Source organism: Hippocampus zosterae, chromosome 4 (assembly GCF_025434085.1).
Source record: "Hippocampus zosterae strain Florida chromosome 4, ASM2543408v3, whole genome shotgun sequence".
Taxonomy (NCBI): Eukaryota; Metazoa; Chordata; class Actinopteri; order Syngnathiformes; family Syngnathidae; genus Hippocampus; species Hippocampus zosterae.
In genome coordinates, this window is record NC_067454.1 from 15,044,154 (window position 1) to 15,061,040 (window position 16,887).

At 43.2% G+C, this 16,887-nt stretch overlaps 1 protein-coding gene across 1 annotated transcript in view; it reads right to left on the reverse strand.

Moving 5' to 3' along the window:
- Nucleotides 1–7,260: 7,260 nt before the first annotated feature.
- aldh1a2 (aldehyde dehydrogenase 1 family, member A2) overlaps nucleotides 7,261–16,887 on the reverse strand; it is a 31,020-nt gene continuing 21,393 nt past the window's right edge. The window contains exons 8-13 of the mRNA XM_052063793.1: nucleotides 14,594–14,696; nucleotides 13,430–13,614; nucleotides 13,164–13,328; nucleotides 11,413–11,570; nucleotides 9,683–9,757; nucleotides 7,261–8,136 (exon numbers count right to left, since the gene is read on the reverse strand). Of these exons, the coding sequence (XP_051919753.1) occupies nucleotides 8,064–8,136; nucleotides 9,683–9,757; nucleotides 11,413–11,570; nucleotides 13,164–13,328; nucleotides 13,430–13,614; nucleotides 14,594–14,696 (759 nt within the window). The 3' untranslated portion in view covers nucleotides 7,261–8,063. The remainder of the gene's footprint in view (nucleotides 8,137–9,682; nucleotides 9,758–11,412; nucleotides 11,571–13,163; nucleotides 13,329–13,429; nucleotides 13,615–14,593; nucleotides 14,697–16,887) is intronic.

The following is a 16,887-nucleotide window of genomic DNA, read 5'->3' on the forward strand; positions in this document are numbered from 1 at the left end:
TTCAGTATAACAGTTTCATATTATTATTTATCCTCTGCGAGGAGCTGACAAGTGTATACTGAACAGATGTACGATACAGTACAATATGTCCGTCTGTTTTATACTGCCCCTGGGTGGCTATTTATGAAAACAATGTGAGGAAAAACCAAATTATTTGTCATTTATGTTTCATTATCTTTTAAATTCAAAGTACAATGTTGTAGCGTTTTTGCATTCATTTCAATGGGGGGAGGATTTCATATGCGAGTGATTCAAGTCACAGGTGCGGTCACCGAACGGACTGAATTCGTATCTCAAGGCCCGGCTGTATTTGACTTGGGTTCTGTTTGTTTTGTAGTGTCATTGTTTTCTCAACATGTCCGACTTCAACACTTGAGGTCAAGATGAGCATTCAAGCGGGTGTCTGTTGGGGCTAGGGGGGCGGGGGGGGGGGGGGGGGGGGTGGCAGCCATTGGTTCTCCCAGTGCCGCTGAGTGTAATTGCTCCCTAAATAAGCATCTCTCAGGGGTGGGCCTGGCTGCCATTCACAAAACGTCTGCACAGTGTCCTGTCCCACTCGAACACGTACAGTGGCTTTGCTTTGCGTCTCTGGGGCCGCTTCATCAAGTCTGATTGCCGTCGACATTCCTCTGGTGGCCCTAAATATGCTCACCTGATGTGAAGCAGACGCGTCCTGTGCATTTATGTGGCCGGTGAAAAAGGAGGTGGAAAATCAAGTGTCCAATTTGTCAAAACCCGCAGGTGAAAAAAACAGCTTGAGAAAGAGTGACAAAGCCCTTGTGTCATATTCTTGGATAGACACACCCGCAGTACAGTGAGGGGCCATAACCTGCCATTTAGCGCCGAGTGAATCCTCTCAACCTCACCTCAGTCAGTCCCAATGAGGTAGAACGGGCTTCCATGTTAAACAGCAGTGAGGACCATTAAACCCAAACGAAACAAGTTATTTAACTCGTTCAAGTGATTCTCATGAAAAAAAAAATCACCCCAGAGAGAGGCCTCTCCTTTGTTTACATATTCCACAAAGTTAAGTGTGGCGAAATCATTTCATCAGAGGGGGAAAATCTTTATTAATGACCCCGACAGTGACACAAGAGTAGGTTCAAGCCCTCCTCCATCTGTTTGCAATCTCAGCATAATGCTATCATCACCTGTTTCCACGGTCCTGCTCACACATGGCTTGCATTACTGACATTTAAAAAAAACCACAACAAAAACACAAGGTGTATTTTTTTTCTTTCCTCTGTGTACGTGTTTTATTTTTATTTTATATTTACAAAATATGCCACAGCAACTATTCTCAGAGATGAAGCAGCGGAAAAAAAACGTTTTTTGCTCGGTTGTAATTTGCTTTACTTTTGGAGTTTGAATCCAATAAAGGCTCAGGTTTAGGTGCCTCTTCAGATTTATTGCAATGTAAAAAAATATAAAGTGTTTTCTAAGAACCGAATGTCAGCATATGTAAATGCGCTTTGGCTATTTTTTCAGCTGTCATTCCTTCAATCCATGCCTTCAGAAAGTGCGCGGTAAGAGACGCTTGCCCAAGAATATGTATTTCCTTGCCATAGTCTGGGAATTTGTGTCCGCGTGGATCCGTTGAGTCTCTCCCATGGACACCGGCTGCGCTGTTGCCGCCGCTTGCTGGAAAACTGCAGCGAGGCCGTCGTCGGGAGGTCTTTTTTAACACAACACTCCCGCGTGTATTCAAGGAACCGCTAATGTCATGCAAGCGAGGCCGTGTTATCATTTTGTGGATCCCGGAGAGTGATGTCAGAGGAAAAGGGAAACTCGCTAACTCCCAAACCAGAAGAGCGGAGGTTAGAAGACACTTGGCAGAAGACCCGCTCTGGCTTAAAGACTTCCCGTACACGTTGTTCCTCGCGCTTTCCTTAAAAGCATAAAAGCGCTGGAGCGTCCAAATGGCTTGCATGGCCAAGATGCGGCCTCCTTTTGGCATATCTTTGATTTATCTTAATGGAGAAGAGTTGCCATTTTGGGGTTAAAGATTTTTTTAAATGGAAGCCCCTATGAAATGGCCCCTACGCTGATGGAAGACGCTGTTGTAAATGGACCAGACAAATGGATATTCCCGACAAACTCTTCCATTGGCCACATTAAAGCCAGGTCTTCATTACCTCGAGAAAACTGCTTTCTGTCACCTTGGAGTTTTTCGTTTCGATTACCTCTCTTCTTAAGCTAAATGTTGGAATTGTTTGTCCACTCATAATCATTACACCCCCACCCCCCACACCCCCAACATAGCAGGAGCTACTGGTCTTAATTGTGTTCATTTGTGAAGTAACTGTAGTTGTTTAATATTTTTACTATTTTAGATGTGCAGATGTAAAAACATGCTTGTGCACAGATAAGCGGAGCTCTGTCTCTGTGAGAACCACTGCTGTCGAAATAAACCAGGTCGCACCTCAAAAAATAATGAGCTCATCAAGTACCACCAACAACAATAAAATGCATTTGCGTTATAAATCGAATTGTTCGGCAAAAAAATGACAGATGATCTAATGCAGACCATTCTGATATTAAGATTCCAGAGAGCCAATGGGCCAGTTCGATGCCTTGCTCAAGGGCAACTCAGCTAGCTTCCTAACCACCTGTTTACTTCAAGTACAGTGTATTTCTTTTGAAACGACACACCGTTTTTGCATTTGGCAGGCTACAATAGAACTAGAAAAATAGAAAGGCTTCCATTTAGGATATTTTGGGTCGAGATCATTTGCAGGTGCAATATGCTGAACATGCTTTTTGGCCTTTTGGTACATATCCGAGCACTGTTCCTTAAGTCACAGCGGAAATGCGATTCCCATCATCAAATGATTTAAATTGTTGCAGAACTTATTGTGTTCAAGTTTGGAAAGTATTATGATCAGTATTATTGAGGTGCTGTTGGTCCGGCTCATGTTATGATACCAAGGTACAAAGAACTGCACGGTAAGACTTGGCAAAGGCCACTGCGGAGCTCATTTTCTCACAGTTTACTTATTTGTTCCATTGCTTTGTATTGTGCTGGTAATTCCTTCGGGCCAAAATAAGAAACTGGCCATTTCCAGTAATAATCTTGTAAGATATTGTAGTTATGAACTATTGATGTGGACCATAACATACTGTATGTAGCATGTCAGGGCGGGACGATGCATCATTGCCATGATGAACTCTATTGTTATCGCTTATACTACAGCACCATGTGCCATTTTATGATGACTTATTTCCCTTTTCAGTGTGATGATTGCTTAGCGCGTCAGCCTTACCGCGCACAGGAAGACCGGCTCTGGTCTTCTGGTGTGGAGTTTACATGTTCTCCCCGGGCCTGCGTGGGTTTTCTCCGGGTACTCCGGTTTCCTCCCACATTCCAAAAACATACATGGCAGGCTGATTGAACACTCTGAATTGTCCCTTGGTGTGAGTATGAGCGTGGATGGTTGTCTGTGTATGCGTGCCCTGGGGTTGGCTGGCAACCAGTTCAAGGTGTCCCCTGCCTACCGCCCAAAGATGGCTGGCACGCCGCAAACGTCTTCCTTGTGAGGATAAGCGGGTCAGAAAATTGATGGATGGATGTTCATATTGACCCAATGAAAATATCAATTTACTCAAAATAATCCAAATTGATTTATCGTGTTTTTTTGGGGGGTCGGGGGGGGGGGGGGTGCAATTATTACACACAAAGCACCATTTAAATCTTGATCATCCCCAATCCACCTCTTGTGGATGTTGGTTATGTTGGTTTTGAGACTTTTCTCATTTTCATTCTCATATTTTGAAGTTTGCCCTGAAACTTACAATAAAAGGGGGAAAAAAATTGGGGGAAGGTTGGAGGGTGGAGGTACGAACCACCGTACTGGAGGTTCCAGGTGGCCTCCTTGTTCCAGTTCCATGTGAGCCTGTTCTGGATAAGTGGTATAGAAACAAGATGGATTTATTTCCTTTCAAAATGAGAGAGACAACTCAATTTGTGCAACTTGCATCACACTTCCACCCCCTGTGACTCACTTGATGGACAGATGGAAACAATTTCGACATAATTACAGCAAGAATTACAATCATTACGATGACATCATCCTTGGGAGAAGGCTTTGGTGATTATTTTTGGTAATGCTTCAGAAATGGACAATCTTCTGAACGTCAAGCCTTTTGCACGGCATCGCACGTGTCACGTTGCGTCGTCCCACGTCGCAGTTAGCGCGGCGGTGGCGGCGTTGCGTCGCCGTCGCCGTGCGGGTCACTTTGATGGCTGTCTTGGCAATAGATGTGTCAAGATCCCATTATATGACGACATTCGAAGCTGCAATGTCACCATCTCATTGACGTCCCCAAGGTACGCAGCAGTCATTTCAGCAATGAATTTGGCACACCGCAGAGCACCAATAGATCACCACGCTAAGACTTTTCCTCCCAAAGTTCCATTCAAAGCAAAATGGAACCTTGGAGGCTGTTGAGCTGATTGCGGAGATTAGCATGAAATGGCCTGCGTAGATCATTTTTCTGACCAGAGGGTAATGGCCGCTGAATGATACTTATCAAGCTCTATAAGTGCTCCTTCCAATAAATACATAGTGGGGGTCATTTGTATCGGGATTCAAGTGTTGATGGATACGGGATTAGCACTTAACCTTGGCGTCAATCCAAGATACGGCTTCGATCATTCAATAGATTGTCTGTCCCATAACGCCTTGACCAGTCTTTAAGAAGAACACTTCTTAATGTAAGCTATGCTTTATGTGATAGCTTCGACTCGAGGTGTTCGTGACCTATCTATCACGTCGGCGCACTCGCGACAAGGCATCGCGGTCCTTTTAAGCCCAAAGGTTCTTACCGGATGTATCTTTTATGTACGGCGACTGTCTTATGACTTTATTATCGGGGCAGTTCAGATTGTCCAAAATTGGGCTTGTTTCTGTCTTGTCCAAGCTTGTCAACGCCGTCTCGCAAAGACTCAAGTCGTCGATGTCTAGAAGTCGATTATGATCATGTGGTAGTACGAGAGCGGCTCTTGTTTCCCCCCCACCACCAACGCTTGACCCTGCCTGACACAATTATGTTTGAAGCCTTTCATAACAAAACACTGTACAACATGTTGGTGGAATAATGTGCAGTGCCAGGAACAGCAATGGCAACTGTTGACGTAAGTCTGCGTGGACCGTTGAATCCTTGACGCCAGACGATGAAAGGTTTGCATGACAACAGTCGAACAAAGTCGTTCAAATCAAACTTTTTCATGTATGGATGAGGGCAGCAGGTAAGGCGGCGCTTAGCGCGACTGCCTCACAGTCACGAGGCTCTTTTCTTCCCGGAAAATAAAAAATCCTTCTGATAGGATGTTGGAAATGGAAGCGAGGTGTTCAGTGCTTTTTCTTTTCATCTTTTTTTCCCCTAGTTTTATAGGCTTCATTGCCTCATTCACGAGCCTGTCGCCACATATTACGCAAAGCTGTCTGGCTGCGTGATGAACCCGTATTTTAAGTAGGAATGCTGGAATTGTCTCTTAAATGCAGCTTCCTTTTCTTGGATGTTCTCTCCGCTTCTTCTTTCTCATCATGTGCCATTTACCTCTTTCCGAAGAAGCGCTCCAAAGACTTTTTTTTTGTTGCTAGTTTTTTTTACAAGGCCATACTGTTATCACGTAACCAAGGCAAGGAGTTACAGAGGCGCAGGGGAATGCCCCCGAGTTTTAAAATAAAACTTCTGTTTCAGACTCTCACTAAAGAAAAAGTTTGAGGTGTGTCAAAAAAGAATTTCCAGGACCGCTGTCAAAAAATGTACATTAAAATGAATGGAAATGCCACCTCCTCCCAAAACGTTTTCATTTCAATTTGGAAAAATATCACTGTAGTATTTTATGTCATAAAAACAGAGTGATAACATGATTAGATCAGTATGAAACAGTTTGCGCGTCATGGTTTAATGCTGCAGTCCAGTTCATTGGGCTGCTTCTGGTGCACCTGCCGCAACCACTGGGAAATTAGTATATTCTTTTCTACATGTAGTGCGGCCCGGTGATCTGGTGGTTAGCACGTCAACATCACAGTGCAGAGGTGCAGGGTTCGATTCCAGCTCCGGCCTCCCTGTGTGGAGTTTGCATGTTCTCCCCGGGCCTGCGTGGGTTTTCTCCGGGTACTCTGGCTTCCTCCCACAATCCAAACACATGCATGGCAGGCTGATTGAACACTCTAATTTGCTCCTCATGTGAGTGTGAGCACAATTTGTTTCTGTGTGCGATTGGCTGGTAATCGGTCTTCGCCTACTGCCCAAAGACGGCTGGGATAGGCTCCAGCACCCCCCGCGACCCTTGTGAGGATAAAGCGGATCAGAAAATGGATGGATGGAGGGTGTCTACATGTGTTTTGTTTTTGTTTGTCTGCATCTGTGTTTAAATATCTGTTGGGTAAAGCCACGAGTGTTGATACTAACCCTTAGCATGGCAATGGTATCTTCCATCATATGTTAACGTTAAGTCAGAGGGGGATGTTCTTCAGGCAACGTCGCTTGGTTCTTTTAAATATACGTGTAATTCTCTTTGTTGTATGTTTAGCTTGACAGTAAACTTCAAGTTTGGAAGTCTAAGTGAAGCTCAGAGGCAACGGCACTTTTTCTGTCACATGCCCCAAACTATGGAACGACCTTTCACCGCACTTTAGGCAAGCCGCTTCGTTGTCTATTTTCAAACGTGCCTGAAAAGTAGCTTTTAACCTCTGTTACTATTTTAATGTCCTGCGATTGATTGGCTGGCAACCAGTTCAGAATGTACCCCGCCTACACCTCAAAGATAGCTGGGATAGGCTCCAGCACATCCCGCTACCCTTGTGAGGATAAACAGTTTGGATGTTTTTAAATGATGTTTTGTCAATTGTCCCTTTGTTTCAGTGCTCCGCTCCATAAAGAAGACTTGAGTTGAGAATGAGGTAGTGTGGTGAAACGTCATAACTTCAGTTTGAATCGGCAAAATTTCTCATCGTTTAGGGAAACTGAAATGGCTAACTTTCAAAGTCGAATTGCTACATTATGTTGCGTTCAGCTAGTTTAATTTTGTATGTACTGAGTACATGACAGATTGCAGAGTGATGCCCGGTGTTGGAATGTCACTATTGCTCTGTTCAAATCACGTATCTGAACCAACTTATCACTTACAATTGTTTAAATGTTTCAACTTATTTGGTGCATTTCCCAAATATTTTGATGGAATTTGAGCAGCCAGTCCCGCCAATGCATCATTTAGAATTCAAGCTCCAGTAATGACACACAGACCAACAGTTTACAGGAAAAAAAAAATCTTTTTTTTCTTTTTTACTGAAAAAAAACTGGTCATTTTATAATTTTATAGCATATGGTCGTATAAACATAACATAGATGCACATCAATGACAATCAGTTACATAACATTTCATTACATAACAGAACACATCTATTCCTCTTTTAGCAGGTGAGAGTAAAAGTTTTTTTTTAAGAGGTTCAAATCAAAGTCAGTTTGTCATACAGTGTTAAGTCAAGTTAAAACAAAGACAATTAGAAATCAATTCGGAATTAACATTTTGTCCATTCATAACTGAGGCCGATGACATCATCAGAATGTCTTGAAACCGAGTGGCACATGCTTGCAGAAATTCGAGCGAAAAGCGAAAATGCGATGCGTGAGGTTTGATGGCCTAGCCTCCAACACGGGCGGCATTGAAATGGTTGATTGCAAGTGCGGCGACGGAGTCTGGCAGCAGCTTCCACACACACTCTGAAGAGGGGAAGTGGAGATGGAGCTCAGGGTGTAGCGGTTGCAGGTTATTGGGGGTTTGCCCCATTGTCTCTGTGAGTGCTTTAGTGGAGTTAGTGGAGGATGTAAACGGGGGTGCTTCAGTGGTTATCCGGTGCACACACTCAGATCAGCTGCAAGTCACCTCATTGGGACCGGCTGACTGTCCGAAGGGTGCAAGGGGGTTGAGTGAGCGTGGTCGAGGATCAGAGAGCGGTCACAGCCTGTAGTCACATGGAGATTTCAATGGTTTGTCACCCATCGGTAGTGAGAAAGATGCTTCCTCCTCCTCCTCGGAAAACGCGAGGATTGCTTTACGAGTTCTTGGCGACCATCTTCATGGTGATGGTCTTCACCTCGGAGTACTCCCTCAGGCCGCTCTCTCCCCTGCGCAACAGCAAGCATTAGCCAGATGCTAATCTGTCTTCCGCTCTCAAAATAGATAGAACATAGAGACGACTTCGGCAGATAACTTCTGATCTGAAGGAAGATGTTCAAGTTGCCAAATAGTGGGGGGAGGAGGGACTTATGATCGATACTGGCACTGTACACCGCTTTAGCCATGCCCCCAAAATGAGGAAATGGTGAAAAACTGTTTCACGCTACATCTCCTCATCTGCACATTATCAGCAGTTTTCATCAAGCGCGTATACTGATTGGAATTTACATCACAGTGCCCATGAGCTCGGCTTGCCAGCGTCGCGTGACTAAACCTGGAAAACGGGTGAGCCAGGAGGTTACTCGTCAGCAGTTGGCAGTACAGTGCAAAATGGCAGCCCACTGAGATGGACAAAAATGGATGGATGGATTTTTCTGCTTCATTCATATTCCGGCACGTAATCAAGACACTGTTTTAGTTGGGGCACATAAAATACATTATTGCAAAGAAAGTTTTTGAATTGACTTCCACTTTAATGGGGCGCGGGGGGTACTACATCTTGGCTTGGCTTTGTCACGATAGCAAACAGCTCATCTCGGCAAAATGCTTTTAGTTGGAGTGTGATGTATCGATTTTTTTTCAATGAAAAATTGTGTGATAGTTTTTAACAATCAACATAGAAACATTTTAAACCAAAACATCGTGTAAAAACAGCATTTTTCATTTTAGATGTTATAAATGGTATCTAATTTATTATGAAAAATGACTGGAACAATAAAGTGTGAACTCTACATTGGTATTTTTCATAAAAACATTAGTGTGCCATCTTTTAACGTTTTCACTTTTTCTTTTTGTGACCTTTTGATATTTGATATTGTTTAATTGCACTCCAGTGGTGCCTTTTATGAGTTCATTCCTTTCCCATTGAGCTCGTAACTGAATTTACTCTGATCTGAAATCGTAAGAATGTTGGGTGGATGGTTTGGTTTTTCATTGTCATGTCTTCTCATGGATGGCTCATAACTGGAAAAAAACGTGGAATTTGGCGCACTGGTACAATATGTCGAGGTATCATTGTATTAGAATATGTGATGGGCCAATATAACGTGCAGTGGGCCACAAATGGCCCCCGGGCCGTACTTTGTTTATGACTGCTTTACGCAGTTGGATCGTACGAATGTCTTGTGATGAGCTAATTTGCTCAGTGACGTAAGAGCACGTTGTCACCGTTTGTGTTGTTGGTTTAATCTTTATGGCTGAGCAGTGTTTTTCAGACAAATATTTCTGTAATTATGACTTTATTACAGCATTAGCATCGGTTAGTTATAAGGTTTGTTCCCAGGCACAAATCCGGTCCTCATCATTACAAATATTTAGTAGACTTTTCTCCAATCCGATTTGGATTTCAACACATTTTGCTTCATGGCTAACTGCGAGAGACTATTGGCACAGGAGTTTGGTCATATCCTCTCAAAAAAGCCCTAAAGTCAATATTAGTGATGTTGTAGTTCGTTGTGTACACTCAGTGGACAGTTCCTCACAAGTCATACTTACAATTCACGTCCATTGCCAGACATTTTATATCCTCCAAATGGACACTGTGTGCTGAGAGCGTTGAAGCAGTTTATCCTAAAAAGTACACAAAACATTCTTCACTATTACTCTTGCGCGTTGGACTCACGGCGTTGAATTTTTGGCCAAAGCAGAATATCATAGCAGCGTTCATGAAGATGGATGGAGGAACATGTCATCACCAGCGCCATTGCTATTTTAGCCACCCTCTGGATTTGATAACATAATCCCATTAGGTTTTTTTTTTGCAAACACAGCTGAAAGTAGTCAGTTGCATATTTGGGAGTTGCTTAACTTCAGCCATCTGGGAAAGACGACGTGGAATTATTCAATGCAGGAGAAATTCCAAAGCGAAATAAAGACTTCATTCCGGGTTAAACGTCACAATTTGGTGCCAGTTCATTGAGGACGTTTGGATTTGAATATTTTGAGACAAAGCTGAAAAAGCCGACATTTGTTATGTCATGTCACATCAGTTATGGTTAAAATAAAACAATTTGTACATTCTGTTTAACATAAAAAAAGAAAGAAAGAAAAAAAACTGAAAAAGGAAACCGTAATTGTGAGTTCACCAATCTGACTTCAGAGATGATGGATTAAAAGATGCAGAGTAAAGAACAACAACCATGAATCACATTAATTGGTGTTCTAATGGGTGCCTCAAATGAAAGATTTGGGAAAGTAACCCGTGGAACCTCTAAAGTCAAACTCTCAAAAATGGCACAATTTGGAATTAAAATTCCCTGGAATAACTTCCTCAACTAATCTCACCAGACTTCAAATCACACATGTGCTTTTACGCCTCACAATGGCCTATTTTTAGTTTTCTTTGTCACTCCCAAAGCTCACCGTTGATAACATGAGAAGAGGAATGACATGACCATGACTTAAAATACAAATCAATTTCATCCATGAATTAATTAATCTGAATTTGACTCACTCTGCAAACACTTCCCTGCGATCTCCATGTTTTCATCGGAGGGTGAGGAATAGCACTTCATTTTAGTTTAATTTTACACTTAGCTTCTCTAAAACATTGCCCGTAGAGTTCAGGAATAATTTTCTGATAGCAAAAGTTTGAATCTAAAAAGAAAATAAAAAAGACGTCCTGTCCGGCTTGATTACATGCATCCAATTTTACTGTGGCCCAATAGGTTTCTCAGCTGCGCAGTGACTGTCCAGGCAAATGTTTCAAGACTTTATTAGACGGCTTATCACGATCATTCCATTTTGTTCACTGTGGCCTGAATGGGGCTGCGTGGCCGCCGGGGACATTTTGCAAATGTTGCTTTTCCTAGTGGGCACGATTGCAGTGAATTATCACAAGTGGTGAAAAACGTTGGCTTGTGATTGTTAGCTTAAAAAAAAAAACTCCCCTGAGCCAAAGCGGTCTACGCATAATTGTTCAAGAAAAATTGCACAATTAGGGGTGAAATCAAGAAGTAACATTTTATAGCCATTTCAGTACACGTCATGATATTAAAGTTTCAATTTACATGTACAATAGTGTTGTAGTTGTGAGTCGCTGTACTCTGTTGCAGTGTTTTACATCAGGATGTCTATGCTGCGGGCTAGAGAAGGAAAAAAAAAATTCTTATGTAATGAATAAGATGGCAAATGGCCAGCATGGAGTTAGTGAGCGCCAAGTGTACAAAGGGCAGGTACCGCCTGTAGGAGCGGAGTGAATGAGTGGAGGTGGAAAGGAAACTTACCAAACGGTGCCAGCCTGCATGGCTGTAGAGACGGTCATGGCTTTGTTGATGTCGCTCGTGAAAACCGCAGCGGCCAAACCGTAATCTGTGTTGTTGGCCCGCTCAATCACTTCCTCCATCGTTTTGAACTTCATGATCTGCTGTACTGGTCCAAAAATCTGCAAAGCATTTCAAAACATACACATGGCTCAACTCAAGAGGTTTGTAATGGTGATTGACTGAATTGCGACCTCCGCCAAGGCGGTTATATTTTCGACGTAGTTTGGTTGTCTGGTAGCGAGAATATGCAAATAAACGCCTTCCACGAAACTTGTTGGAGGGCGAGGGACATGGAGCAAGGAAGAACTCATTCACCTTTTTTATTACACTCATGGAAACACTATTTTTTTCTTTTGAACTTTCTTCATTTGTTTTACTGTTTTGCATGTATTAATTTTGTATTATTTTATCATAAAACTGTATTGCTATAGCAACCACTGTTGACGTGCATTGTCGAATGAGGCCTAAATACATTCCACTGCACATTGCAATTCTTCAATATGTTTCATATGTACACTGTAAAAAAAAGATTCTTTGGATGTACTTGCACATGATTAAAATGTGGCAAATGCTTTTACTCAAAACTAAACCAGTGATATGTATTAGTTGAACACATTTTAGTCATGTGCAACTGAAAATCAAGTATGTTTTTTCAGTGTAGCACGTGTTTTACTTATTTATTTATTTGTTTTTTTTAAACAGAAAATATCGGGGTCCAATAATAGCATCAGCTGAAAACGTATTTTGTGAATGTATTTATTTATTAATTTTATGGGATACCATGTTGCCACATGTTGGCATTTAAAGGGATGTTTTAAAAACCCTCTTTGAATGGGGACCAAATACTGCATTTTTTTCTTGTTCAGCTTTTTCATTGTCTGCGAGTTTTTTTTAAAAATCATATTGTCTTGCTTGCACAAATTGCTCTGGGTGTCGATTTGGTATGTGTTGTTATAATTGGGAAATACACATTTTATTCAACATTATAAGCAGTCATTAAAACGACATCTTTCCACTTTAAAAATGCTAACATGAATTTTGAGCACCAACCAGCAAATTGTTTTAGCCGTTTCAAGTCATGACTGCCAAATATATAGAAAAGTGGAACGTATAATATGATTGGCAGTGATGTATACTCATACAGTGATCCTTTATAATACAGTCATTATGTACTGTAAACAAAATTGTAGATTAGCATTACAAGTTTATCAGGCCAAATCTTCTTGGCCCTCTTCCCTACACCGTGCAGGAAAAGGAACATTGCCATCATTAGGACCAGTGTTGTCATTTTAGCTGTCTCTTTTTTTGGAAGAAAAAAATAGTTGCTGGAGGGGTCCGAAAAAAAAGTTACTACAAATTGTAAAAATGTCACTAAATTGGCAACACGGGCAGACACAAGTCGTAGCTCATTCTCGCAACACTCGCTTGGACTTAACATCCCCGCTTGTGCACATATAACAAAAGCGCAACTTTCCAAATGAAAGCACCACATAATTTACGTTTGACTTTGACTTCATGGTCACTGTGGGACTTTCAATCTTTAAGTGACACAATGCTGCATGGCTCCCGCCGCCTGAGGGAAGAGGTGTCGTAGTTTTACGACGCTTCACACGTGGGGACAGACCACTATATCTATGTGTGTCCCCGGGCCCCCAAAATAGGAAATGGACAGTGGTTAGACATACAAGCTGTCCGCCTGTGAGCAACCGTACCTCTTCTCTGGCGATTCGCATGTCGTCCCTCACGTTGGAGAACACGGTGGGCTCAATGAAGAAGCCCTTGACGCCGAGAGCTTTGCCTCCACACTCCAGTTTTGCGCCTTCACTGATGCCGCTCTGAATGAACTCCAGCACGCGATTCTGTTGCTCCCGACTGATCTGTTAACAAAAGAGGCACGCAATAAAAGGCGAGGAAGTCGGATTCTCCCCAAAAGATACGAGCTCCAATCCAAAAAAAAGAAAAGCGTTTGCCCTCTCACCTGTGGACCCTGCTCCGCGGTGGGATCAAACGGGCTGCCTACCGTCCTCCTCTTGGCTCGCTCTACGCTCCTGCGCACAAATTCCTCATAGATGGGCTCCTCCACAAAGACGCGCGAGCCTGCGGTGCAACACTGGCCCGCGTTGAAGAAAACGCCCTGGTGGGCCTGTTCCACCGCCAGATCCACTGAGGAAAGAGCGAGTCAAGTCATCAGTTTCAAGAGGATTCAAATCTTGATTAACCTTCTTCGGCAACAAAGATGAAAAAACAGAAATCGCCACATCTGCGAGGCTACTATTACCTTGTGTAAATGTGACACCTGAGAGACAAGACCCTGCTGTTAACGGACCCTGCTGTTAAGTGTTAACGGACCCCCGTGATTTATGAGTCTCGCCCAAAGCACTGACTGAGTCAGGGTCTATTTTCCTGATTTACAGACCTCGGGGAAAACCTCTCACGGCTGTTGAAAGCATTTGAACGCCTCGCCTCGGACAGTTTGTTGAGCCACTTCAAATCTGTCTGAAACTCATCCTTCCAAAACCCTCCCATGCTAGGATTCTCACACCTTCTGCATATTCTGTTCTATTGGGGGGGGTCCGGAAAATACTCTTTGTTTGTCCCCAAAGAGTGTGGTGACCTCCACGTTTCCTGGATGCAGGATGATATCATTTTTTGAATATGAAACCTGTTATAAAAATAAATAAATAAATAAAAAACTCCTGAAAATAAATTCCTCTCACAAATTGCGGCACTTTGTATTTATACTCATTTGTCGCAGGCTACTTTCAACAACGACATAAGACGGGATTCATCAGACTCATCAAGATTGAAACAACTGATGAACAAAAGTCCCAAAATAATCAAGCACAATATTTCTGTTAGTTTGCCGTTCACTTGCATAGTTGGGAATTCACCATTTGTATATCAAAAGGCAACAAAGAGAAAATTCCTCGATCTGAATTTTATCTGAAAATTCATTGTTATTGTCACCGTTTATGCCAGGTAGCATCCAGCATTTTGATGGCGGTGCGGACACCCGCAGCGGCTCCTCTTGTTTTATGTTGAGAGGGAATTTGACAATAAATTTGTATCCAATCCAACCCAATCTCGGCTTCACGGTTGCCCGGCAATGCAGTAATGAGGAAAACATCACTCGTAAACTTACTGTCGGCATCTGCAAATATGATGTTTGGATTCTTGCCTCCCAGCTCCAGCGTCACTCTCTTCAAGTTAGTCTTCCCAGCTGCTTCCTGGATCAGTTTTCCAACCTAAAGGGAAACCAAATATATACGATAGTGACGCAGGCCCAATGCCTCCTCACTAAATCAAGTGGCGGCGTTGAATTCCTTCAGTTCCGCAGTCTTGCACAAGCACAATGAGTTTTGGAGGTACAAACTGAAAAGCAATATGAATGAGGAGGGGAGGAAAGCGAGAACAACGTGTGGGTGGCTGCTTGTCAACTTGCCACAAAAGAAGTGGCGTGCTCATATTCAGTGTTGGGGTGAAAGCGTGACAAAAGTAACATTTAGGCAATAACACAAGTAATTGAACGAGTTACTCATGTTTTTGTAAAAGTATTTCTTACCGAGTTACGTGACTCGTGTCAACTTTGGGAGCCACAAAACATAATGTACAATAGAAGTTGTGAATTGAAACAATCACCATTCCATTTCTTACTTAACGATTGCGTTTACATAGCAAAGATGTGTGCCTAGTCCATAGAGCGGGGGTGTCAAACTCATTTTTGTCACCGGCCACATTGTAGATACGCTTTCCATCGGATGGCCGTTATATAAATGTTTGATCATCTCCTTATATTTTTTACATTTACACTGCACAACAAAATGATGCAAAGCTACTTTTAAAATTAGATTTGTTCAACTATTGTTTAAGTGACTGTAATAGTGGGGATTGGAAACAAGAACATCCTTGCAATATCGAGGTTTTGCTATTTATTACAGAAGAGAATTTGAAATTTGAGAAATCTAGTTTTAACACCTGTGCCATTGAGTCTCGCGAACAAATGCTTTATTTATATTAATGCTATCGTCAATGTGTTCCAATGTCCACTAGCTAGCTTAAGAGCTATCCCGCGGACCGGCAGCAGGACCCTCCAATTCACCATCTTGCTCCATGTGCTGCGCGTGGATCCCCCAAAACAGAGGCACTTTAGAAAAAGTGAACAGTTTATTAGGTTCACGAGCTCAAGGGCTAGAGAGCTAGCGAGCCGACCAGTGACGGGCTCGGTCAATAAGCCACTTCGTCACTTGATATTGCGTCAGTGTGTGGGTCCACATATCAGAGACGCTACAGGGAAAGAGTATTGTCTTTGTAAAGGCAGATTTATTGCCCTTCGATCGGGCCAGTGAAGCGAAAGCAAACAATTATTTTATCCAAGAAAACCACCTCTGTAAACAAAAGACATTCTCTCAGCATGGCCCCTGAGCTGTCAGGTGTGCGTTGTTGGCGCCGCACCGTACGTTTAATCAGACAGCATAACATTTTCCTTGGACTCATGTGTCTTTGATCAGAGTAGTGGCTGACTAAGGGCGGGCTAGCGTGTCCTCAATGAGAAGTAAACATAACGTGCTGCGCTGCCAGACTCTCCCACGAGGAGTCACAGCCTCACGTGAGTCGCCGCGGGGGAGTTCAACCCGAATCCACCTGCAGCCACACACTTTGCACAGCACCAAGCTGCACTCAGCGAGGAGATGCTCCTCTCTTCTGTGTTATCCCGCTACTACTTTTGCGGTGACTCACTGTCTGGGCATGGACAGCTTCTGACAGCACTGGCTTGTTTCCACATTAATTGATTCCAGATCACGCGAAACAACAGGAAAACTTGTCGGGGGGGAAACATGCTGGCCACTCTCATGGGAAATGTTCAATCATGACGGGGATGATTAAAAACAAAAGATATGTTTGTCTTACTACGTGTAGGTGCCTTGATGCAAGATTGCGTGAGAGGGAAACCAAGTTGGGCAACATCTTTTAATTCACGTCTATTTCTGTAGAACTGTTTTTCCACATCCATCCGTTTTCTATCGCGCTTCCCCAGCTGAGCAGGAGACTAGCTTTGGGCGAGAGGCGGGGTACAACTAAGACTGGCCAATGTGCGTGTGTGTGCGTGTATATATATATATATATATATTCATTCATTCATTCATTCATTCATCTTCCGTACCGCTTGATCCTCACTAGGGTCGCGGGGGGCGCTGGAGCCCATCCCAGCCGTCTCCGGGCAGTAGGCGGGGGACACCCTGAATCGGTTGCCAGCCAATCGCAGGGCACACATAGACGAACAACCATGCACGCTCACACTCACACCTAGGGACAATTTAGAGTGTTCAATCAGCCTGCCACGCATGTTTTTTGGAATGTGGGAGGAAACCGGAGCACCCGGAGAAAACCCACGCAGGCCCGGGGAGAACATGCAAACTCCACACAGGGAGGCCGGAG